Below are 24424 nucleotides of genomic sequence, written 5' to 3'. Positions count from 1 at the left end.
TTTTCTTTGGCAGGCCATGTGCTAGAACAATGGCTTTATTTTAAATCCTTTTGTAACACAAGAAAAGATGAATTGTGTCTCTGCACCTCCCTCCCCAGCTGGGGGTCACGCTGGGCAAGTCACAGCTGGGCGAAGTCCCCTTTGTGCTGCTCCAGCCACTGGTCTAGTGTCTGGACCTTGGGGTTCAGTCTCAGGGTGAGCTCGATGTTGCGGTCAGGTTTCAGGGCATAGAAACGGAACATGTTGGCCAGGTCCTGGGCTCCAGGGAAGCCCAACTTCTCGTATTCCTCCGGAGTGGTCTAGAAGCAGAAGAGCCCGTTAGTTCAGCTCCTTCTAGGGCCCCATGGGGACAGCCGAGGGGAGACAAAGCCCCATGTCACTGAGGTTCTCCCCTGCCAAGGTCATCTGTAAGCTTTTTTACTAAAAAGATTCAAGTTCAGAAACCAGTGTTCTGAGTCACTTTGGGGTCTAGTCTTTTTTTTTTGTTTGTTTTGTTTCCTTGTTTTAAAGATGTGTGGTTGGGTTTTTTTTTTTTGCTCAAAAGGCAGTTACAGAGATCCTCCGTGACTTCCTGGAGACCTTCCTACTTGGTCAGACACAGAAGCCAGAAATGTCACTGATGCTTTTCTCCAGAAGCAGCACCAAACACATGGAAACAGTGACAGGAGGAAGGGCAGCCCTACACCCTCCTTCCCCACAACCCAAAAGCCCTGTGGGAGTCCCCCCAGCAGGAAGAACCCACCCTGGCATCCTGCACTGCCTTGCCAGTGTGCTTGGTGAGCAGGGCCGCGTACTCCTCTGCCGTGTGTCTGCAGGCACTGAGCCCGATGTTCTGGCCCACATACTCCTCTGGCCTCTTGAGCAGGCTGAGTACCACAGGACCTAGGTCACTCACAGCCATACTGTCCATGGGCACGTCCCCCAGGGGCAGGCCTGTGGGGCAGAGAGAAGAGGGGCACAGCCTGTCAGGGGAGGACAGGCTGGTTTTCGCATCCTTGAGTTGACAGCTTCTGTGTGGATCAGCACTCAAGCCCGCCTGGGCCAGGTCTGAGAGTCTAGTGCTGTGGAAGCTGCGGTGGGACTGCTCAAGAAAATAGTGGAAAGCGTTTGCTGCCGCCATGGCTGGTAGGTTAGGCTGAGCCTAGCTTACTTCATTCCCAGGAACAGGAACCCAGGCCTACCCATCCCACTCAAGTCTGAGGAGCAAAGGACAAAAGGAAGACAGTGTGACAGTTGCCACCAGGAGTGAAGCTGCTGCTCAGGAGCCCCACTGTGACACTGTCCTATCCCAAATTCCTAAGGGATGGAAACTATATAGGTGGATATGGTCCACACCAGCTGTTATAGGAATCGCAGCTGACCCCCCACCAGGATAACTCCATTTCAGGAGTGAAGTAAACAAACTGCTAAATGAATGGAGACCTTTCAGATGTCAGCAGATGAGGAGGCAGTGCTTGGTTCCTGCTGTCCTTCATGTATGGGGACAGACTGATGTAGTGGGCGCCTCAGACCACCCAGGGAGCCTAAGGAGATGAAGCCACAGAGACCAGGACAGGCCTCAACACAGCAGCTCTACACACTCCAAAGGGTGGTGCCAGTCCGCTCGCCAGGCAGGTACAACTGCCTTGGCCATGGTCACTCGTGCGGCCTCACGAAAGGACGACTGGGGTGTGCAGAGCACCCCCTGCCCTCAGCCTCTGTGGTGGTCTGCTCTAGTCTAGAAGTAGCTGTCAGAATACACGTGGCTGGGGCCAGTACATCCAGCCCTCGTCTACAGCTTGCCAAAGGACACTAAGAACAGCAAGCTTCCCTGCGTCTCCTTCCTGCTGAAGAAGTTAACAAGTTCCCGTTCTCCTCTCAGCACAGCTCTCCAAGTGAACCTCACTCACCATCACCCATGGTTCCCACAAACATCAGTCATGCCCACTTTTCAGGACAAGAAGCTGTGCCATCTGAGGAGATGCCCGCCTTCTGCCACACATGATACCACAAGATGACAAATCTGCCTTGGGGCACTTACTCAACAAGTAGCTCTTTCCATCTGGGGCTTTCTGGGGCAGAAAGTAGGAGAGGAAGTTCTCGAAATAGCAGGGCAACCGCACGCTGGTCATGGGAACGCCAATGTCCCGGAAATAGTCCTCTACCTCCCCTTTGCCATCAAAGTGGCCGGCTGCCAATCTTCCAGCTGTCAGCTTTCTGATGTTCTCCAAGCCACTGTACACCACATAGTGAAGGCCCAGGCGCTTGGCTACATCAGCCAGCAGCTTCCCCTGGTGGGCAGAGAGAATTCACAAGAACAAGAGGCAGGTATCAGGATACCCAGCAGAGTCCCAATGTCCTAATCACAGAGTTGCCAACATTCATGAATTTAGGAGAGAGACCCACCTGCAAGAGAACCCCCTCTTCTGCTTGAAAAAACTCCATCTTAGAGAAATGAACTGTACACCTCAAGAAAAGTATGAGATTGCAAAACAGCCACCTTCTCCCACAGAGCCTTCGAAGAATTCAGGAATGCTGCTAGTCAAGGCTGGGAGCCAGGAGCTCCTTGTAGCCTTACCTGCTTGACCTCCTGCTCCTGGCTGCAGTTCTCCCAGTAGTTGGTGACAATGAAGGTGGCATGAGCCCCGGCCAGGGCGCGCTCCATGCTGGCCTCGTCATTCTGGTCTCCCTGTACTACCTCTGCACCCTGCAGCCGCAGCTCCTCCGCTGCCTTCTGCCTGGGGTTCCGGGTCACCACTCGAACCCTGAACGTCCCATCTTCCAGCAGTGTGCGGGCCACTGAGCCCCCTTGGGCACCTGTGGACAGTGAGGGTCCAGTCAGGGTAACATAGCAATAATGCAATGAGGGGCAGTGCTGGGCAAAGTGTTCCAACACGTCGAGACATTCCCAGGAGACTTGTCATGCATGATTCTCACTAAATCATTACATGATCATTTTATTTTTTTAAAGATTTATTTTTTTTTCAAGTTTTATTTTTATTGGAAAGGTAGATACACAGAGAGGAGGAGAGACAGAGAGAAAGATCTTCCTTCTGATGTTTCGCTCCCCAAGTGACCACAATGGCCAGTGCTGCACCAATCCAAAGCCAGGAGCCAGGAACTTCCTCCAGGTCTCCCACACGGGTGCAGGGTCCCAAGGCTTTGGGCCATCCTCGACTGCTTTCCCAGGCTACAGATAGGGAGCTGGATGGGAAGTGGAGCTGCCAGGATTAGAACCAGTGCCCAGGGCCCGGCGCAGTGGCGCAAGTGGTTAAAGGTCCTCGCCTTGCACGCCCGGGATCCCATATGGGCGCCGGTTCTAATCCCGGCAGCCCCGCTTCCCTTCCAGCTCCCTGCCTGTGGCCTGCGAAAGCAGTCGAGGACAGCCCAACGCTTTGGGACCCTGCACCCGCATGGGAGACCCGGAAGAGGCTCCTGGCTTCGGATCGGCATAGCATCGGTCGTTGCACTCACTTGGGGAGTGAATCATCGGACGGAAGATCTTCCTCTCTGTCTCTCCTCTCTGTATATCCGCCTTTCCAATAAAAAAATAAAAATAAATCTTTAAAAAAAAAAAAAGATTTCTTTATTTGGAAGGAAAAGCGATAGATCTTGCGTACACCAGTTCACTCCCCAAAATGTCCACAATAGCCAGGATGAGGCCAGGGTGAAACAAGAATCAGGAGCTCCCCTCTGGAATGGGCAATCCAGCTACTCCACTTGATATCCAGTTCCCCACTAACGCCCCCTGGGAAAGCAGAAAAAGATGGCCAGAATGTCTGGGCCCTTGTTTCAGCCTGGTACTGTTGGGACCATTGGGAGATTGAAGCAGCAGATGGAAAATCTCTATAGCTCTTTCACATAAATAAGTCTTACTTAAAAAAAAAAGTAGGGCTACCATGGTAATAACACAGATATTAATCAGTTGTTAAGAAAGAGGAGTAGAGGGGGGGAGTAAAAAAAAAAAAAAAAGAAAGAGGAGTAGAGGGCCTGGTGCGGTGACCTAGCAGCTAAAGTCTTCACCTTGAACGCGCCGGGATCCCATATGGGCACCAGTTCTAATCCTGGCAGCTCCACTTCTCATCCAGCTCCCTGCTTGTGGCCCGAGGGCTTGGGACCCTGCACCCGTGTGGGAGACCTGGAGGAAGTTCCTGGATCCTGGCTTCAGATTGCAGCAGCACTGGCCGTTGCTGTCACTTGGGGAGTGAATCATTGGACGGAAGATCATTCTCTCTCTCCTCCTTTCTATATATCTGACTTTGCAATAAAAATTAATAAATCTTAAAAAAAAAAAAAAGGAGTAAAAACTAAACTTTCTAACCTGGTGGAAGAAAGGTAAAATGGTAGAGCCGGGTCTGGCACAGTAGCCTAGTGGCTGAAGTCCTTGCCTTGCACATGCCAGAATCCCATAGGTGCACAAGTTCTAATCCCAGCACACCTGCTTCCCGTCCAGTTCCCTGCTTGTGGCTTTGGAAAGCAGTTAAGGGTGGCCCAAAGCCTTGGGATCTTGTTTCTGCATGGGAAACCTAGAAGAGGCTCCTGGCTTCAGATTGGTGCAGCTCCGGCCGTTGTAGCCACTTGGGGAGTGAATCAACAGTCAGAAGGTCTTCCATTGGAAAATATTCTGGCATCTCCTCAAAAATGCTAAACCACACGGTTACCACATAACCAGTAATTCACACTAGTACCCACTAATTCTGCAGATACAGATTCAAGGAAAGTGGGGCAGATATTTGACATAATGTTTAAACAACAGTTAAGGGCTTGCACCCCACTCTGAGTTGCTGGATTTAAGAGCTGGCTCCACCTTCTAATTCCAGTTTTCTGCTAACACGCAGCACGTCCCAGGCTTCCAGCTGCAGCCTCGGCTAGCTCTAGCTGTTGCAGGTGATTGAGTAGTAAACCAGCGGATGGACGATCTCTGTGTACCTTATTTCTTAAAAATATCTATTCATTAATTTGAAAGGCAGTGTGACAGAGATCTCTCATCTGCTGGTTCACTCCTCAAATGACGCAAAGTCAGGGTCCAGGAACTTGCCAACTCTCCCACTTGAGCCTCCTGCCTCCCATTGCTTTCCCACACCCTTGGGAGGAGCTGCATCTGAAGTGGAGCAGCAGGGACTCCAATGATGGTCACGTGAGATGACGAATCCCAAATCGAGGGCGTACTGTGCAGCACAACTGCCCACAATCTTTTTGTTTGTTTGTTTGTTTAAGTTGAAAAGCAATCCGGGGCATCCCCCTCCTCCACAGTCACAGCCCCACCCCAGGCTGCGGGGGTTGGGGGCTCTCTGACTTACCTGTACCTCCAAAAACCACCACAAGTTTCTTCTCCGTCATGAGGGCTGGAGCTGCAGGCACGCAATCCCGAGAGGTCTAGAGAAGGAAACACGCGGGGAGCTGAGGACCTGGCCAGGTGTGGCAGCCCGGGACTCCCTGCACGGGAAGGCGGTCAGGCCCTCAGGTCCTAGCACCTCTTACCCCCATCCTCTCCCATCCCAAACTTTCCAGCGTGGACCCCGCCTTCCTTGTACCAGACCCTAGTCCTTGTCCCCCACCCCCTCAGCGACACAAGGGATCAACCTCAGGCTGGAGCAGAAAAAGTCCTGGTGGACCTCCTCGCTTAGGCCCCTTTGTGAGAGGGCCTCCAGGGAATGGGGGGACCCCTAACCTAGCTCACAGCCGAAACCACTGTGGGGAGGGGACAGCATGGCAGTCCCGCGCAGGACGCTGGCTCCTGCCCGGAGCACCAGCCCCACCGTAGCAAAAACCGCTCTTCGCGGCTGCACAGTGTCAAAGGACTCCGGCCGGCGGCCGGACCTGGGATCGCCCGCCGTCCGCCCCGACTCCGCGCCCAGCAGACCCTCCTCACCCCCCTCCCGCGCTGGCTCGAATGGTTCCTCCCGGCTCCGCCCCCTGGGCGCGGGGAATCTGGAGTTTCTGTGAATTGGACGTGACCCGGACACACACGAGAGAGCTCCCCGCCCGGCCAAGTAAAACAAAACAAGCCTGTTAAATGGGGCGTCTCCTAAAGATAATTAAGTCTACGTGCGACTCTTATCGCCTCGAGCTCTGTCTGTTGCTTCATTCACTTAAAAAAAGAGTTTATGTTATCTTTATTTGAAAAGCCGGATTGCAGAGCGTAAGAGGGAGGGAGAGAGGGAGGACAGAGCCAGCTTTCATCCTCTGGGTCACTTGCCTGGTGGCCGCAATGGACAGAGCTGGAGTAGGAGCCGGCCACCCCATCCAGGTCTCCGACATGGATGCAGGGACACAAGCACTTGGGACAGTTCCCCTGCTCTCTGCCCAGTGCATTGAAGAGAGTTGGAGTGGCAATGGAGCAGCAGGACTTGAAATGGTGCTGTGCTGTGGGATGCTAGCATTGCAGGTGGGGACTTAATTCCAACAGCAGCACCTCTGATTGGGAGCTTTTATCCCTCAGGTATGGGGTGTTGATTAGTGATGTTGTTGTAATGCCCATAATTGCCATTTGCATTTGACATACCTTTGTACCCTATGAGCATGTGGCCACAACAAATTGGACTTTTGTACTTTGGCTGAAATTTTTTTTTGTAAGAGTTTATGATTTATTTGTAAGGAAAGTGAATGGGGTGATGGGGACAGAGAAGAGATCTTACATCTGCTGGTTTATTCCCCAAATGTGCATGCCAGCTGGAGCCAGGATCTTCATACATGTCTCCCATGTGGGTGGCTGGGCCCAAGAACCTGGAGCATCTTCCACTACTTTCCCAGGCACATTTGCAGAGAGCTGGATGGAAAGTGGTACTGCAGGGTCTCAAACTGGTATCTGTGGGAGATGTCTGTGTTGCTGGTGGCAACTTAACGCACAATGCCACAGCACTGCTCCCACCCTGCCCTGCCAAAGGCTTTTGTTTTTGTTTTAAGGAGGCCATCAGACAGGTTTCTAGCAAAGATTTTCTTTGTAGTCATCTAAAGGCTTCTGTGTTGCACTTGGGCTGTTTTTGTTTGTTTGTTTGTTTTTTTGTTAGTGGTGTACATTTCTTCCTTATCAGAGTTCTGCTGGTCTAACCATTTTCCTGCATGCTCCAATCCAATCCTGTGGTCATGCTGACCGGAGTAGGCCAGATTGCTTTGTAACTTTAACAGCTTTTCATGGCTAGTTTCTAGAATTTTCAAACAGGCATGATTTATGTGTTGAATTGAACAAATCTTCCAATAAGCCCCAAGCTCAGCAGTTAGCTTTTGTGAAACAGAAGATGAAAGTGCAAAGGAAGAGGTGTTGTGCGCAGTTACACAGGGAGTCCAGCAGGAGTGGTCTGCTTCATAGTTAGAAAATGCCTGAAGAATGTAGAAAGAAAACAAAACACCGAAAGGCAGAAGGGTTGTACTGAGACAGGCAGGTAGAAGAAGCTGAGCTCCCTGGGGGCAGTTCCTGTTCTCAAGACCTACAAAATACAGGTTTAGCCCTGCTTCCTATCAGCTCCCTGCTTGTTTTCTTTTTCTAGTCTTGACTTCTTGGAAGGTCACATAAACAGTTTCTCTGCAGCTTGAGGACGTGGGAATTTGGGGTCAGTGACTGGTCCGATTTTGAGTTGAGTCTGCTGGGTTGTAATGAAGTGTTTTATCTGGAAGAGTGGAATTCTGTAATTTTTATTTAACAGGCATATTTTTTTTTTACATATTTCAGTGGCATTTCTGTGTATGCCTCTAACTGCTTGCAAGGGTTTTTCTGAGTAGGATTGTTATATCAAAGCATACACTCATGTTAAATCTGAACAGTGTTTTCATATTATTATTATTTTATGATATAGTTCCATAGATCTGAACAGATTTTTTAATTAGGTTTATTTATTTTGATTGGAAAAACAGGTATACAGAGAGGAGAGACAGAGAGGAAGATCTTCCATCCGATGGTTCACTCCCCAAGCAACCTGCAACGGCTGGAGCTGAGCCAATCTGAAGCCAGGAGCCAGGAGCTTCTTCCAGGTCTCCCACGTGGGTGCAGGGTGCCAAGGCTTTGGGCCTGTCATGTTCTATCACTCTGTTTCTCTCTGCTCCACCCCCTCTCCCCTAACTGTGTAAATTCCCAAACTCCTTTCTGTGCAGGGAGATTGATTTGTTCCTTGCTATGAGTTGCCCATTTCTCTTACAGGGCTGTAGTTAGTAACAAACGTTGTCTTTCTCAGAAGGCTGATGCAGAAATAGAATGTGTGTGAGCTGGAGGACTTGTCACCAACAGTCATTTTATCTGTGGTAAATTGTGATAAATTGAAGGTTAAGGAAATGACTGGAGGCCAGGGTACCTGGAACAGGGTAGGTGTGACCAAAAACCCGAAATCCTGAGCAGAGAGATTGAACATTCTCTCTTCTTTAATCTTCAGCCTCTTGTCTCCAGCACTGCTGTTTCACATGATAAGGATGGTCTAAGCTTTTGGTTGAGGCAACCAAGATGGGGGCTGGTTTCCCAGATAATGCTGGAGGAGCCGCAAATCTTTAGGGGTAGCTGTGATTAAGGCCTGAACCCGTCAGCCAGACATTGTGGAACCAGTAGGCAGGATGGAGGAGAGATTAAACCCTTCTCAACTGGGTTACCCTTGCTCTGTCCTCCAGAGGCCTGAGCGAAAAGGGAACGCCAACACAAGAGCTTTGTTAGGGCAGAGGCAGAACACCACTTGGCTAGGGTTTGTGTGAATCAATCAGGGTGAGCCAGATCATTGCCCTGTTGCATTTAATCACAGTCAAAACTAACTCCTGCAGTTTCCATATCATCTTGGAGCTGGTTACAAGGAACTAACCTAGTGGTTAGAGCACTCGGGGTAGGGTAAGGTGGGGAGTGCCAGGAAACCACGAACTCCGGGTCAAAAAAATGGAGGTTCAAGGTTAGCAGAACGGCGAAGACATCAGCTGAACTGGCAAGTGACCAAACGGGAGGCGTCAGGCTCGACTTGAGACATGCCTGAGTGGACCCTGCGCGAGAAGAACGCTAAGCCCAGACGCGCTCCCACACACATTCCGGCTGCCATGGGAGCCCAAAGGGGACAGGCGCATCTCGCCTCGCGCAGGGGCGTGGCCACCACAGACCACGCCCCTCTGCGTGCCGACGTCGCCCCGCCCTCGCGCCCTCCCGCTGTCCCGGCTGCCGCGGCGGCTGAGCCTGAGGGAGTCGCCGACAGACGACAGACGGGCTCGCTGGCCGCGGAACCGGCGTCCGCGCAGAGCGGACTGGCGGCGGGTAAGTTGGCCCGTGCCCTCCGGGCCCCGAGTCCGGCCCTCCCGGCAGGCGTTGCCTCGTCCCGGGCCCTCAGGAGCTGGGCTCGGCGGGCCGATGCTGGCCTGACTGGGGAGCGTGGCGGAGAGAGCGGCCGGAAGCGGGCAGGGGGCGAGGAGGGGACAGGGACGGGAGGCCGGGGCCGGCGGGATGAGTGTGCGTGAGGGCGAAAGCCCGGGAGCCGCTCCCCGGACGTCTGGGCCGGGCCCGGGGAGACCCGAGCGGCCCCTTGGCGGGATGTCTTCCTTGGGCCCACTGCCTCCCAGTGTGCTCGCTTAAGGTGACCCCGGGGTCGCTCGCAGCTTGGTGGAGCCGGCGGGATTGCGGCCTCGGCCGCGGGGGTCTGAGATGGGAGCCTGGCGTGGCGGCCCCGCTGGCACTGCGTGCGCTCTCTCCTTGTCTGGTGAGTCACGGCAGTGGGAAGTGCCCCTTGAATCACCGACGTGACTTGGTGGGACCGGGAGTTTTGACCTGTCACTCGCCCTGGCAAAGCCGCGGGGACCGCCTTACACGGGCGTGGCCCGAGGCCTGCCTGCAAAGTGCAGGATGTTGAGGGGCCTGTGGGCGCTCATCCTCCTGGAGCTCGTGGATGGCAGTCTCAACCGAGCAAGGTGGGGTGCAGCGGTGGATGCCGCGTAGGACTCTCCTGTGGAACCCCCCGGACACCACTTAAGTTTTCCTCCCGCGTGAAAGGGGTCAGTGCTGAGCTGACCTCACCTGCGTCCCACAACCAAGGTGACACTACTGGCCAAGGTGACACTTGAGCCTGCCTCAAGTTTTTGGCTCTTGTCTAAATGGAATTACAAAGATTAGAAATGGATCCTGCTGCTTAAAGTGACTTTCCCTGCCTGCCCGTAGTGGCCTGCTCAAGTAGAGGGAGAAGTGCTTTTGGCCTATGTGTTTTGGATTAAACTTTAACTAGTAAAATATTTAGCATCTTTTCGAAGGGGAGGATAAAGAATATAACTCATTTATTTTATTAGATTTTTAAAAGAAAATCACAAGACATGGTCTTTGTTTCTCAGGAATTCGCAGTTCAGCATGGCGTTTGTAAGTGCACTTGATCAAACTGGAAAATAAGTTCTCAAATACACAACCTAAGATGAAACTCTGCCTCTCTGTCTCTCTTCCTGTCTGTATATCTGATTAGGATGTGGGAACCTGTAGGGCCTTAGAAACTCACGCATATTCAAAGACTTTATCAAACTGGGCATGTCAACTGGGAAATCCTGTGATTCCTCCATTGTTTAATTTCATTTCCCTTTTTCCCTTGCTTAAACCAGGAAGTTGAGGTGCTGTTGAGCTGCTGGAGTCAGGATTATGGTTCTCTAGAAATGACTGTGTCGGACACATGAATTACAGAAAAGAGCGTTTGCTTGTCCTTAGCCAACCCCTCAGCAAGGCTGTTGAAAACTTGTGCAGCTACACAGCTTAGGCTACCTTCATTTTTATTTTAATTTTTTAACGATTTATTTATTTTTATTGGAAAGGCAGATATAAAGAGAGGAGGAGAGACAGAGAGGAAGATCTTCTGTCTGATGATTCACTCCCCAAGTGACCGCAACGGTTGGAGCTGAGCCAGTCTGAAGCTGGGACCAAGAATCTCTTCCGGGTCTCCTATGTGGGTGCAGGGTCCCACAGTTTAGGACCATCCTCTACTGCTTTCCCAGGCCACAAGCAGGGAGCTGGATGGGAAGTGGAGCTGCCAGGATTAGAACTGGCGCCCAAATGAGATCCCAGTGCGTTCAAGGTGAGGACCTTAGCTGCTAGGCTACGGCACCGGGCCCTATTTATTTTAATTTTGACAGCTGTCCTCATAGGATAGTTGGGTTCTGTGCAGGATTGTCCCAAAATCTGGAATATTGCTGCTCCAGGAGGAAGGTATTTTAGAAACTGAGAATTGAATGTTGCAGTGTAAAATGTAGAATTCAGCTGTAATTTCTTTGGCTCAAAGAAGAAATGAAAAACATGAACTATGAATTGCCCTCTTGTATATTATTGGCTATAGTTAACTGCAGAGTTAAAATTAGGCATCTAGGGTACTGCATGGTACCCTAGTGGCTATAGTGGCTAAAGTCCTTGCCTTGCACATGCTGAGATTCCATATGGGCACTGGTTCTAATCCTGGAAGCCCCGCTTCCCATCCAGCTCCCTGCTTGTGGCCTGGGAAAGCAGTCGAGGATGGCCCAAAGCCTTGGGACCCTGCACCTGCATGGGAGACCTGGAAGAAGTTCCTGGCTCCTGGCTTCGGATCTTCGCAGCATCTGCCCTTGCTGTTACTTGGGGAGTGAATCATCAGACAGAATATCTTCCTCTCTGTCTCTCTTCCTGTCTGCAATAAATAAATTCCTGTTTGCAATAAAAATGTAATAAATCTTAAAAAAAAAAAGAAAAATTTGCTAACCTGATTGAAAAAAAAAACATTCTGTCGTTATGTGGTATCATATTTTACTTAATCTAGTTGAATAACTTGTAATAGCTGTCACTGTATTTTTTTTTTCTGAACTTGGGGCTCCAAGTGTTTTAGCGTTCAGGAGTGCCAGAAAGGTTGGTGGTATATGATATTTGGAATCAGAGCTGTTATGGAAAGTCTGGAACATAGGCACTGTTGTCTGTACCACACGGTTAGTGTTTGTGGAAAGCTGTGCTGTGTTGAAGTGTCTTATTTCTACCTCTGTCTCTAGAGTGAAAGCTATTTGAAGTCCAGGCCAGTTAGTTGTCTTTAGTGAGCCTGTTAATGTTGATGAGAGTGTGTGTCGTCTCTTTGCCAAGGATAGCCATCTTCTGTAGATGCTTGATTTGCTGTTGTTGCAGCAAGACCACTCCATACTGCTGCGGAGGAGCTATTGTCCGCTGCAGCTGTTCACAGTGCAGAGAGCTCTGGGCTAGACTCAGTGTGAGTTGGGAGAGGGTTCAAGTAGTAGTGTTTGAAGTGAACTAAAAACTAAATGAAGCAGGGCTGGCATTACGGAGCTGCTGTTCACTGATGAGGCCTCCACCTGTCTGTGCTGCTGGCTGCTGTTTAGAACTGGCTGTTTAAAACTCTTTTGCTCTGATTCTGATCCAGCTCCCTGCTCACGTGCCTGGGAAAGCAGCCTAGGATGGCCTAGTGTGTGAGCCCCTGCCGCTCGCATGGCTCCTAGCTTTGGTTTGGCCCAGCCTGTATCATTGCTACCATTTGGAAAATGAACCAGTGGATGAAAGATCTGTCTCTTGTTTTTGTCACGTTGCCTTTCAAGTAAAGAAGTAAATTTTTAATGCAGTTTTAGCTGCCTTTTTTTCTGAGATTCGTTTATTTTCGCTTGAAAGATAAATTTTACAGAGAGAAAAATAATATATTTTAAAGATTTATTTGTTTTTATTGGAAATGCAGATTTACACAGAGGAGAGACAGAGAAAGATCTCTCTGCTAGTTCACTCCCCAAGTGGCTGCAGTGGTTGGAACTGATCTGATTTGAACTCAGGAGCCAGGAGCTTCTTCAGGGTCTCCCACACGGGTGCTGGGTCACAAGGCTTTGGGCCATCCTCATCTGCTTTCCCAGGCCACAGGCTAAAGGCAGGGAGCTGGATGGGATCCTGGATGGGGTCCTGGCATTCAAGGCGAGGACCTTAACTGCTATGCTATAGTGCTGGGCCCTATTTTTAATATTTTTTATGTTTTGCCCACTATACCGTCTTTTGTGCAGGGTGTTAAGAAAAGGTTTGAATAGGGCAAAGACTTTCCAAGGGTCTTTTTCAAGCTCTGCCAAACACCTCTCCCAGAATTGATATTTATCAAGAAGTTTACATTAACATATATTCTGTCCATCACGCCGACATTTTTGAGGCACAGTAAATCTTCAGGAGACAAAGGGATAGATCTGTTTAGATTTGAAATACTTAACAAATGTTTGACACTGGATTCCAGGGACCTTGAGATGAGATACTGTGTCTCAGTCGTTACTATGACTGTGGGTGCTATAGGGATGTGCAGATCCTATTGTGACCTGGATTCCGTGTAGCGATGCCCTGGAACCCCAGGCCACACTGTCCAGTGCCTCGGCATGAATGGTGAGGCATGCAGTCTGCCCCTTTGGGGCCAGCCGTGCTCCATGACACAGAGGTAGACCTCAGCGGGGAGTGGTCTGCTTGGGTTGCTGTGTAATCTGAGCAAGCCAAGGTGAGTGTTTTGGGAATAGGCAGCAGCTCCTGGACCTTTACATAGGAGGCCCAGCACTTATTTCTCAGAAATTATTGGTTCACACTTAACTTTTTTTTTTTTTTAATAAAGATTTATTTGTTCTTATTGGAAAGGCAGATATACAGAGAGGAGGAGAGACAGAGAGGAAGACCTTCTGTGCAATGATTCACTCCCTATGTTGCCGCAACAGCTGGAGCTGAGCCAATCTGAAGCCAGGAGCCAGGAGCTCTTCCGGGTCTCCCACACAGGTGCAGGATCCCAAGGTTTGGGCCATCCTTGACTGCTTTCCCAGGCCACAAGCAGGGAGCTGGATGGGAAGCTGGGCTTCCGGGATTAGAACCGGCCCCATATGGGATCCCGGAGCGTTCAAAGTGAGGACTCTAACCACTATGCCATCGCACCGGGCCCCACACTTAACTTTCTTGCTTGAACAATAAATCACCTTCTCTGGCTTATCCCTTACACAGTCACATGTAAGTACAAGGAGTTACAGACCCCTCTGTAGCTAGTTGTTCCAGTTCTAATGTTGCTATTGGTCTGTGGCAAGTTGTAGGTTTCAGTCAGGGCTTCTGTGCACTCAGATCTCTAAAGCTTTTCTATCTGCTGACAAATCCCCACTTGCGTGTCCCTTAGGGATTAAGGAGACAGCTCTGGGAACTGTTCCTCTCAAATAGCGGAGGTGGCAGTCAGAGAACAGGGGCAGGTCCTGTACTGAGTTCGGTCTGGTGTGAAGACCAGTCCCACTCGTCACCAGCAGTGCTTGGCTACAGGTCCCTTTATGAGCCCGGAGTCTGTGTTTCCTGGTGTCTGCTTTGCCGACTTGCCAGGTTGTGTTTGAATGATCGGGCGATAAGCATGTCTGCTCTCCCCATAAAAAAGCCTGCAAGCGTCTTGGAGTTCTGAGCTGATGTCACTTTTTGAGATTGCTGAGAAGCTAATGCCTTTTAACTAATTTGATTAAAGAAAATTAATAGTGATTTGTTCAATGGTCCTGTGGATTGAATCCCAGGTATTTCAAATTAAAGGAATGTAGTTTGTGTGAAACATTTCCTGAGAAGTCAGAGTATAAGAGTTTGTTTTTTTTTCCCAAGATTTGTTTTATTTACTTAATAGGCAGAGGTTCAGAGACTTGGAGGGGAGAGGTTGATCTTCCGTCTGTTGGTTTACTCACCAGAAGTTCACAATGAGTGGGGATGGGTCAGGCCCAATCCAGGAGCCAGACACCTTGTCTCAGTCTCATATGGGTGCAGGAGCCCAAGCTGTTGCGCCACCCCTGTTGCCTTCGCAGACACATGAACAGGGTGCTGAATCACAAGTTGAGCAGCCAAGACTGGAATTGGTGTTTTTTGTTTTGTTTTGTTTTTTAAGATTTATTTTTATGGGAAAGTCAGATATATACAGAGAGGAGGAAAGACAGAGAGGAAGAACTTCCATCCATTGATTCACTCCTCAAGCGGCCACAAAGGCTGGAACTTAGCAAATCTGAAGCCAGGAGCTTCTCCCACTTGGGTGCAAGGTCCCAAAGCTTTGGGCTGGATGGGAAGCAGGACTGCTGGGATTAGAACTGGTGTCCATATGGGATCCTGGCACTTTCAAGGCAAGGACTTTGGTTGCTAGGCTTCCGCACTGGGCCCAAAATGCTTTAAATTTTTTAAAATTTTTATTGGAAATTTGTATTTATGGAGAGAAGGAGAGACAGAAAGGGAAAGATCACGTCGTTCATTCCTCAAATGACCACATCATCTGAAACTGGGCCAGGCTGAAGCCAGGAGCCAGGAGCTTCTTCTGAGTCTTTCACTTGAATACAAAGTCCCAAAAACTTGGGCCCCTCTCCATTGCTTTCCCAGGTCATAAGCAGGGAGCAGAATTGAATGTGGAACAGCTGATACATGAGCCGTTGCACATATGGATAGAACCGGCACCCATATGGGGTCTCGGGAGTGCAAGGCGAGGACCTTAACCACTGTGCCACCGTGCCGGGCCCAGAGATGAATTTAAATCACCCTTGGAACATCACATTCTGTCTGCGTGTTATTTTTTTGTTTGTTTTCATTTTTGGTAATAATTGATCTGAAAGTACACAAAATTAATCAATTGCTTTTACTAGGTGATAGGAAGTTATCAACTCTACTGCACCATTAAAGCATCAGTAGTTATGATTACAACATTAAGGTAACTAAAGTAATTTTTATAACAGTATCAGTTGAGACTTTTTTGAACTTGCAATCAATCCACTATAAATCAAAAAAATACTATTTCAAAGTAAGTGCAGTTACACCAAGTACAGATAAGAAAGTACAACAAGGTAATTGGCTGTGCTATACCAAACAGATGAAAAGCAAAATTGATTTTCTCCTGCAGATCCATGTAAAAAAAAATACAATTCTATCCTTTTTTCTATATGTATGCTCAGATTTCTTATACAAATAACATTTCTTATACCAAATGTTTCATTTCATTGACTTCATAACATGAACTCCTTAGAAAAAACGATTGAAAAGAGCTGATATCGACTCCCAAATTTTATGCTTATTTTCCCCACTTTTATCAATTTCCTGATGTGTTTAACATAAGCAGGAAAAAATTTTCAGTATTTGAGTCCATGAATCTACAAGTGTCTCACAGAAGTCTGCCAAGTTACATATATCCCATGTTGCTTTTGGCTGCTCCACTTCCGACCCAGCTCTCTGTCTGTGACCTGGGAAGGCAGTAGGATGGCAGGGAGACCTGGCCTGATAGGTGCCGGTGTTAGTAGTTTTGTCTTTGTGACTATCAGTTGTTGATGTTACATCAGTGCTATTCATTTGGAAAGTTCCCCAAATGGACTGCTCTTCCACTGCCAGAGCAGACGCCTCTTGGGATGAAGGATGAGCTTGTTGTGTTGTGGGACTGTATTTCCCTGGCTGACGAAGTCTCTTCTGTTGCAATAGGCAGTGGGAATTGATCGGCCTGCTTACTGCTTCCTTCAGCCCCGCAGAGCCCTGAGCACGCTGGGACAGCCTCGTGTTTAGTGACTCACAATGCAGCTAATACAAACTTGCCAGGCCCTTGTTGACTGCTCCAAAGTGGAACTGCTCCAAGCAGCCTGACATAACCAAGCGTCAGTTCCTTCTGCCCCCCCTGTCCCTTGGGCAAGGCTGGCAGGTAGAGGAGCTGTCCTCAGGGCAGTTGTGCTGCTAGAGGAACCCTGCAGCTGCTAATATGTTGGATTTTATTTTATTAATGTATTTAAAAGGCACTGAAAGAGGTATCACGCCATCCATTAGTCAGTCAGTCTTCCATCACTGGTTTATTCCCCCACCTGCGATGGCTAGGCATGGCCCAGGCAGAACAAATCAAGCCTGGTCCTGAATCCAAGTCTCCCATATCGGTGGTGCAGATTCAAGTGCTTGGGCCAACGTCCACTCTTAACAGGATGTGAGTTAGAAGGAAGTTGGCTCCAGAAGCAGAACTCAAGTTTGGGCACTATGATATGAGATGCAAGTATCTTAGACATTGTCCATTCAATTTTTTAAAAAGATTTATTTATTTTTATTGGAAAGGCAGATGAAATTTATGGAGAGAAGGAGATAAAGATCTTCCGCTGGATCACTCCCTAAGTGGATATAACAGCTGGAGCTGAGCTGACTTGAAGCCAGGAGCCCAGAGCCTCTTCCAAGTCTCCCACATGGGTGCAGGGTCCCAAAGCCTTGGGCCGTCCTCCACTGTTTTCCCAAGCCACAGGAAGAGAGCTGGATGGGAAGTGGGGCTGCTGGGATTAGAACTGGTGTCCATATGGAGTCCAGTGGATGCAAAGCGAGGACTTTAGCCACTAGGCTACTGCACCAGGCCCTTTAATTGGATTTTTAATGTTTGCATAGTTGAGAAGGATGTATGCCCATGTGGCCCACAGATTAGGGTGGGAAGGGTTGAGGATTAGGAGAAATTGTTTCTAGATTTTCTTCTTCCTGTATCAGGGAAGGGATGACACACCCAGCATCTCAATGGCATAGGTAGCCAGAAATGGAGAATGGCCACCCGATGTCATCCCAGGGTCCCTGATGTGGGGCTGGATGAGCCATTTCTGATCCACCTTCCCACCAGTGTGCCTAGGAAAACAGTGGAGGACAGTCCAAGTACTTGGTTCCTGGACCCATGCGGGAATCCACAATGAACTCCTGGCTCTTGGCATGAGACTGGCTTTGCAGCTGGTTCTTGGGTCGTTTGTGGGGAGTGGACAAGTGAATGCACAGTGGCTCTCTTTGCTTCTATGTGTAATTCTGCCTTTCAAGTGAATAAATGAATCTTAAAAGTGGAATAGTCAGGACACAAGTTGATACCATATGAGATGCTGATGGTATGTATGGTGGCTTTCCCCTTGAAACTCCTATATTTTATGGCACAACACTGGTCCCTACATTGCCCTAACTGCTGGACCAAAATGCCCCCCAACTTCTCCAAAGCCTTTATGATGTGTTTTATTTTTTTAAAGATCTTGTTTGTTTTTATTGCAAACTCAGATATACAGAGAGGAGGAGAGACCGTCTTCAACTGCTTTCCCAGGCCACAAGCAGGGATCTGGATGGCAAGTGGAACAGCCGGGATTAGAATCGGCTCCCATATGGGATCCTGGTGTGTTCAAGGCAAGGACCTTAACCACTTGGCCACCGCGCCAGACCCATGATGTTGTTGCTTTATTTTATTTTATTTTATTTTATTTTATTTTATTTTATTTTATTTTATTTTATTTTATTTATTTTATTTTATTTTATTTATTTTATTTTATTTTATTTTATTTATTTTATTTTATTTTATTTATTTTATTTTATTTTATTTTATTTTATTTTATTTTATTTTATTTTATTTTATTTTATTTTATTTTATTTTAATGTGACTATTGGGCCTAGTGTGATGGTTCAGTTGGCTAATTCTCTACCTCCAAGCTTTGATTCCTGTCAACTTCCCTTCCAGCTCCCTGCTTATGACCTGGGAAAGCAATGGAGGACAGCCAAAGGCCTGGGGACCCTGTGCCTGTGTAGGAGACCCGGAAGAAGCTCTTGGTTCCTGGCTTTGTATTGGCTCAGCTCTGGCCATTGTGGCCTTTTGGGGAGTGAACCAGAGAATGGAAGATCTTTCTGTCTCTTCCTTCTCTGTGTAAATCTTCCTTTCCAATAAAAATAAGCAATTCTTAAAAATGTGGCCATTTTATAGGATTTCTTTCTTTTTTTCTTTTCTTTTTTTTTATTGTAAATGCTTTAATAGAAATATACAATCTCACTTTCTCGGACAGCAGGAAAGGGATTTGAAAGAAACACTGAGAATATAGAGTTTTGCCACAAGGATGTAGCAGCAGATAGGATTTCTAATGTACAGGAAAAAATTGAAAAAACCATAGCATCTGACAGTAAACTAGGTAGGAAATCCCTTTACTTCTGAATACCTGGCTTCATTTCGTCAGTCAGGATACACTTCTGTAATCAGTATGCAGCTTATAAAGAAAGGCCAAGACTGACAAATTCAGCGTCAGTGTAAATGCTGACTTCTACTCTGTGCACATTCAGACTTTGTCAGTGCTCTGCTGTGGTCTCAGTAGTGACAGAGTGTCAGGACTGTCCTTGTGTTTCACTGGTTCTGCTAACTCAGGGGTGCCAGTGGGCAGGTGTTGGGGGAGGTGCTGTGGGTGTTTTGCATCACTAGCTGTTTCTGTCTCAACAGGACTAGAGTGAGGGCAGAACCACTCAGCAACCATGTCAGCAGAGATGGAGACCTCCGAAGGGGTAGACGAATCGGAAGGAAAGAACTCTGGGGTCCTGGAAAAGGAAAACCACCTCAGGTGAGCAGTGGGAGCTGGCTGCATTGAGTCAGATGCTTCCAGGGCTTGGTTCATCTGTTGGTGGCACCGGCGTGGTCATGGCCGAGGGTGGCGGGACTGGGATGAGCAGTGGCATGTGGTGATACAAGTGAATCCAAAGCGGCCAGAAGCCGGGCTGCGTCTTGTCTGTTTACAGTGGGCTGGTGGTGTGGACGCATGTGAGCCCTGTCCATCTCTCAACACAGCTTTATCCTGATTTTTATCCTACTCCAGTAGATACTTTGTTAATGAAACATTTAAATCTATATGACAAACTGTGTTGAAAGTTCTATTTTTCTTCAATTCTGAGTTTTGTACTGATCTTAATTAACTTCACTGCTGTTCCCATAGAAACTGGCAATGCAGTCAGTAAGATGCAAAGGTAATAAAATATATGCAGAAGCATTGTACAGGTACAATAAACAGCACTTATTTCCGATGTGATTTTGTTAGGCACCACAAGGCCAAGATCCTAGTCCCAACCTCCTGGTTGTCACCTTAATCTTCCTATACCTGGGCCTGGCTCCATGTTGAGGAAGGCAATCTAACCATCTTGAAATTTCTGTGCTGCCTCCGAGACATTCCCAAAGGCCGGGCTGCAGAAGTCAGCAAACACGGATGGGAGTAGGCCACTAGGTGGCCAAAGAGGCAAAAGCATCAGCATACAGCATTCAGTGAAAGGCAGAGAGTGATGGGGCACTAGGCAAAGAGATTATTATCAAGAGCTCTTCCATTCACTGGGTTACTCTCCAAATGGCAACAGTGGGAAGGGCTGGACCAGGCTAAAGTCTGGCGTCTGGAACTCCATCTGTCTCCCATGTGGGTCCTGGGGACTGAAGTGCTTGAGCCACCATCTGCTGCTTCCCAGGCACACTGGCAGAAAGCTGGATCTGAAGTGGGTCACGGAACTTGTGCTGCAGTCAGGTTCTTAACACAGATGTGTGCTTTTGACGAGCAGACCACAGTCATCCTGTATCCTGAGTCCTTGGGGCAGACTAGCTTGTCTGCTCACCCTGTGTTCCCTGACAAGACTGTACTGTTCCTGTTGGAATGCAGTGTCTGAGCAGCAACTTGGAAACTTTTTTTTCCCTCCAAATTTTATTTATTTATTTATCGGAAAGGCAGAATCAGAGAGAGCAAGAACAGAATCTTTCCACTGGCTCACTTCCCAAAAGACCACAATAGCCAGGGCTGGGTCAGGCCAGAGGGAGGAACCTGGAGCTGCTTCTAGGTGTCTCACATGAATTTGGGGCCCAAGAAGTTGGGTCATTTCGTGCTGCTTTCCCAGGCACATTAGCAGGAACTTGGTAGGAAATGGAGCAGCCAGAACTTGAACTGCAACCATATAGGATGCTAGCATTTCAAGTGTTGCTATACCACAGTGCCGGCTCCTGAGTGGTCTTCAACTCATGTGGTAGGAAGGACTGATTAGTTAATTACTAACTCTCTCACTCACTCACACACACTCTCACCCACCCGAACCTCCTTTTCCCAACAGAATGGCTGATCTCTCTGAGCTCCTGAAGGAGGGAACCAAGGAAGCACATGACCAGGCAGAAAATACTCAGTTTGTCAAGGACTTCTTGAAAGGCAACATTCAGAAGGAAATATTTAAGGTTTGTGCTCTCTCAGATGAGGGTGGGTTCATATAGGGTTGGCGGGAATCTCAGTGTCCAGGAGCTGCTCAGAGGGAGCGACTGAGCTGTTCTCCACACTCCACATGCTTTCTTACATTAAGCTTTGGCTCTCATTGCTTAAATGGAATGACATAACCACATAAAGGAAACAAAAGTATCAATATTCTTTTTTATAGATTTATTTTTTGAAAGGCTGAGTTAGAGAGGAGGACAGAATCTTCCTTCCACTAGTTCACTCACCAAATGGCTACAGTGGCTGGAGCTGGGCCAGTCTGAAGCCAGAAGCTTCTTCCAGGTCTCCCACATGGGTGCAGGGGCCCAGGCAGTTGCACCACCTGTTGCTGCTTTCCCATGCACATTAGTGGAGCTGTATCAGAAGTAGAGCAGCTAGAACCTGCACTGTTACCCATATTGGATGCCAGTGCTGCAAGTGATGGCTTTACCCTCTGTACTATAGTGCCGGCTCCAAAAGTATCTATGTCTTAAATGATTCATTATCTCATTCCTGCAAGAGGTATAAAAACTGGGCCTGGCGCGATAGTATAGTGGTTAAAGTCCTTGCCTCGAACGCACCGGGATCCCATATGAGCACTGGTTCTGATCCCAGTGGCCCCACTTCGCACCCAGCTCCCTGCCTGTGGCCTGGGAATGCAGTCGAGGATGGCCCAAAGCCTTGGGACCTGCACCCGTGTGGGAGACCTGGAAGAGGCTCCTGGCTTCGGATCGGCACAGCATCGGCCCTTGCTGTCACTTGGGGAGTGAATCATCAGACAGAAAATCTTTCTCTCTGTCTCTCCTCCTATCTGTATATCCGCCTTTCCAATAAAAATAAATAAGTCTTTAAAAAAAAAAAAAGAGACAAAAGCTTCCTGGGCATGTTGATTAGATATATTAAACTTGGTCATAACATTGGGTCTTTGGGAAATGGAAGGAGTGTGCTGCCTGCTTCTTTGTGTCCAGACGCTCAAACATGGTAAGTTTGCACACTGCCAGCCAATCCACAGTGTCATTCCCTTCCCCCATAGCTGGCCACCACCGCACTTTACTTCACTTATTCAGCCTTGGAGGAGGAAATGGACCGCAATAAGGACCACCCAGCCTTTACTCCCTTGTACTTTCCCATGGAGCTGCACCGCAAGGAGGCGCTAACCAAGGACATGAAATACTTCTTTGGTGAAAACTGGGAGGAGCAGGTGCAGTGCTCTAAGGCTACCCAGCGATATGTGGAGCGGATCCACTACATAGGGCAGAATGAGCCAGAGCTGCTGGTAGCCCATGCATACACCCGCTACATGGGGGACCTCTCAGGGGGCCAAGTGCTGAAGAAGGTAGCCCAACGGGCCCTGAAACTCCCCAGCACAGGAGAAGGAGTCCAGTTCTACCTGTTTGAGAATGTGGACAATGCCCAGCAGTTCAAGCAGTTCTACCGGGCCAGGATGAATGCCCTGGACTTGAACATGAAGACCAAAGAACGGATCGTGGAGGAAGCTAACAAGGCCTTTGAGTACAACATGCAGGTACTGCTTGGAGCTGGCTGGGGACCCTGACCTCTGGGTGCCCCAGTTGCTCAGGGGTGTGCTGAGCCATTAGGACAGAGGGGCTGCAGTAGCCTGAAAGACAAGGAACCAGGTTGGCCACCAGAAGCCATGAACCTTGAGTATAGCTCCCAGCAGACAAAGCCTGTTGGGTAGATGCCCATATGTGAAGGGATCTGGGGGAGTGGAACTGTCTACTTCCCTCTCCTCATTGGATTCTGATCTTGAGGAAGGGATAATTTCCTTGACAAAGATTGCTGTGCAAAGTCTGCTGTTGATCTGAGGGAGGCACAGTCACCAAAGAGAGCAGTCTGAACGGAGTGAAGCTAGGGAGGCCTATTCTGTTCCCACAGCCAAGGGCAGTTCCTGGGGACAAGGGAAGTGGTCGTGGGTGGGTGATGTGCCATGCTGACCACAAATGCTGCCAGCCCTCTTCTGTGGCCTCCAAGGAGGAGTCTGCCTAGCTGCAGCCTTTCTGCAGTCTCTCTCTTTTTTTTTTTTCAAGTTTCCTGCTTAAAAATAGCCAGTTACTAGAAGAAACAAAGCTGCAGCACACATTTCGTTTCCTTTGTGCCCTTACAAAGGAGGGCACAGGGCACACATCTTGTCCGTGTGCCAGCAGCATAGCCAGTGCCTTGTAGGAGTGCCACCCCTGCCCCTAGATGCTGCTTGGGCGCTGGCTGGTGCTCCTAAGCAAGCTCCTCTGAGTGTACGGCTCATGGATGGCTCAGAGGATTGTCCTCTGCTCCTCAGATATTCAATGAACTGGACCAAGCTCGCTCTGCACTGGCCAGAGAGACTGCAGAGGATGGGATCCCCGTGCACGATGGGAAAGGAGATGTGCGCAAATGTCCCTACTATGCTGAGCAGGTCAAAGGTAAGCCCGCGCGTGCTGAGCTTCCCTGTGGGCTGGGGTTCGGCGGCCCCCACTGACACACTCTCACTCTGGTGTTGCCATGCAGGTGCCCTGGGGGGCAGCAGCTGCCCTTTTGGAGCAGCCATGGCTTTGCTAAGGAAGCCCAGCTTCCAGGTCATTCTGGCTGCTGGTGTGGCTCTGGCAGCAGGACTCTTGGCCTGGTACTACATGTGAAGGACAACACGTCACACTGGGGGCTTCCTGCCAAGTGACCACAGGCCCATCTCCACCTCTGATTAAATCATCACCTCAGGTGACTTTTTAAAATTCTGGGTTTCAGAAAATAAGAAACCAGTAGAAGCCAGACGCTCAGGCCTCTGCCTAATAGCATCCTCTCTGTGGACCAGATGCTGTACTGGAACTGGCTAGCCCTGTAGAGCAGGGCAGGGCGGCCCAGCCGTCGAGCCAGCTCTATGCTGGGGCTTCCACACCTCCAGGCCCTCAGCTGTTCCTTTATTATTCCCTGTTTTCAGGCTGTCATCTCCCTGCTGGGAGCAAGTAGCCACTAAGCCCAGGCTCTGTGCAGGGACCCCTTGCCAGACCAGGCTGTTCAACTTCTGAGCCTCTTTTTGGGGGCTTTGGGATGGACAGAAACCAGGCACTCCCCTCATTCTCAGAGGCCCCAGGAACTCATCCCTCTCACACTGAGCCCTTTTGAGAAGTCTTTGCTGCAGCCTGCCTTCCCTGACTTGTGTAACTGCTACAGCACTCAATAAAGTGGACTCTGCACTCTGCAAGCGTCTACCTTCTTCTTTGGCACAGGGTGGTTCAGGCGATCTCTTGGACCCCTTAGTCCACAGGCATGAAGAGTGAAGATGTTCTGTATCCATGTGGAGATGTGGACATCTTCCTTCCTGTTGTGCTTCCAACACTGGCAGACGCTGTGCCCGTCATCGCCAGGGTAGCCACCCTGCACAGCTCTGTCACAGAGTTCCTTACAGTTTATATGGTCTTGTGATTTTCTAACTCAGAAAGTAGGTTTCCTACTAAAATTGTACATATCTGTATTCAAACAATTCATTATCTAAAGTAGAAATGTAAATTTGAAGCGTTTTTATTAATAGCACTATTACTTGTAAAATATTTACTCCAAAACA

The 24424-nt window shown here is 48.9% G+C and overlaps 2 protein-coding genes across 4 annotated transcripts; one reads left to right on the top strand and one right to left on the bottom strand.

The window, feature by feature from the left end:
* NMRAL1 (NmrA like redox sensor 1) lies at window positions 1–5775 on the bottom strand. 3 transcript variants are annotated; one of them, XM_040973968.1, is made up of 6 exons: window positions 5651–5775; window positions 5280–5355; window positions 2558–2796; window positions 2021–2270; window positions 743–933; window positions 1–299 (listed from the first exon to the last, which is right to left on the bottom strand). In XM_040973968.1, the coding sequence occupies exons 2-6, from the start codon at window positions 5317–5319 to the stop codon at window positions 120–122; spliced, it is 900 nt and encodes a 299-aa protein (XP_040829902.1). In that variant the 5' UTR covers window positions 5320–5355; window positions 5651–5775; the 3' UTR covers window positions 1–119. The 3 variants fall into 3 exon arrangements, with proteins under 3 accessions (XP_040829902.1, XP_040829901.1, XP_040829903.1); XM_040973967.1 differs by lacking the exon at window positions 5651–5775 and adding an exon at window positions 5538–5605; XM_040973969.1 differs by lacking the exon at window positions 5651–5775 and adding an exon at window positions 5563–5595.
* A 3317-nt stretch (window positions 5776–9092) lies between these two features.
* HMOX2 (heme oxygenase 2) lies at window positions 9093–24061 on the top strand. The gene is made up of 6 exons (XM_040973429.1): window positions 9093–9193; window positions 19104–19221; window positions 20738–20855; window positions 21902–22393; window positions 23165–23288; window positions 23374–24061. Exons 2-6 carry the CDS (start codon window positions 19136–19138, stop codon window positions 23499–23501), a joined length of 948 nt encoding a protein of 315 aa, XP_040829363.1. The 5' UTR covers window positions 9093–9193; window positions 19104–19135; the 3' UTR covers window positions 23502–24061.
* Window positions 24062–24424: the final 363 nt, after the last annotated feature.

Source organism: Ochotona curzoniae, unplaced genomic scaffold (assembly GCF_017591425.1).
Source record: "Ochotona curzoniae isolate NIBS_2020 unplaced genomic scaffold, NIBS_Ocur_1.0 contig_2321, whole genome shotgun sequence".
NCBI classification, from domain to species: domain Eukaryota; kingdom Metazoa; phylum Chordata; class Mammalia; order Lagomorpha; family Ochotonidae; genus Ochotona; species Ochotona curzoniae.
Note: the sequence above shows the minus strand (reverse complement) of the source record. Positions and strands in the feature narration are given on the sequence as shown.

Bases quoted from the DNA above. Each gene is read 5' to 3' on its own strand.
- NMRAL1 (XM_040973968.1), bottom strand. From the start codon at position 5,319: ATGACGGAGAAGAAACTTGTGGTGGTTTTTGGAGGTACAG. The intron at 2,797-5,279 runs GTAAGTCAGAGA...CACTGTCCACAG, and splicing joins GGTGGTTTTTGGAGGTACAG to GTGCCCAAGGGGGCTCAGTG. The intron at 300-742 runs GTGGGTTCTTCC...TTCTGCTTCTAG, and splicing joins AGGCAGTGCAGGATGCCAGG to ACCACTCCGGAGGAATACGA.
- HMOX2 (XM_040973429.1), top strand. From the start codon at position 19,136: ATGTCAGCAGAGATGGAGACCTCCGAAGGGGTAGACGAATCGGAAGGA. The intron at 20,856-21,901 runs GTTTGTGCTCTC...CTTCCCCCATAG, and splicing joins TTCAGAAGGAAATATTTAAG to CTGGCCACCACCGCACTTTA. The intron at 22,394-23,164 runs GTACTGCTTGGA...TCTGCTCCTCAG, and splicing joins CCTTTGAGTACAACATGCAG to ATATTCAATGAACTGGACCA.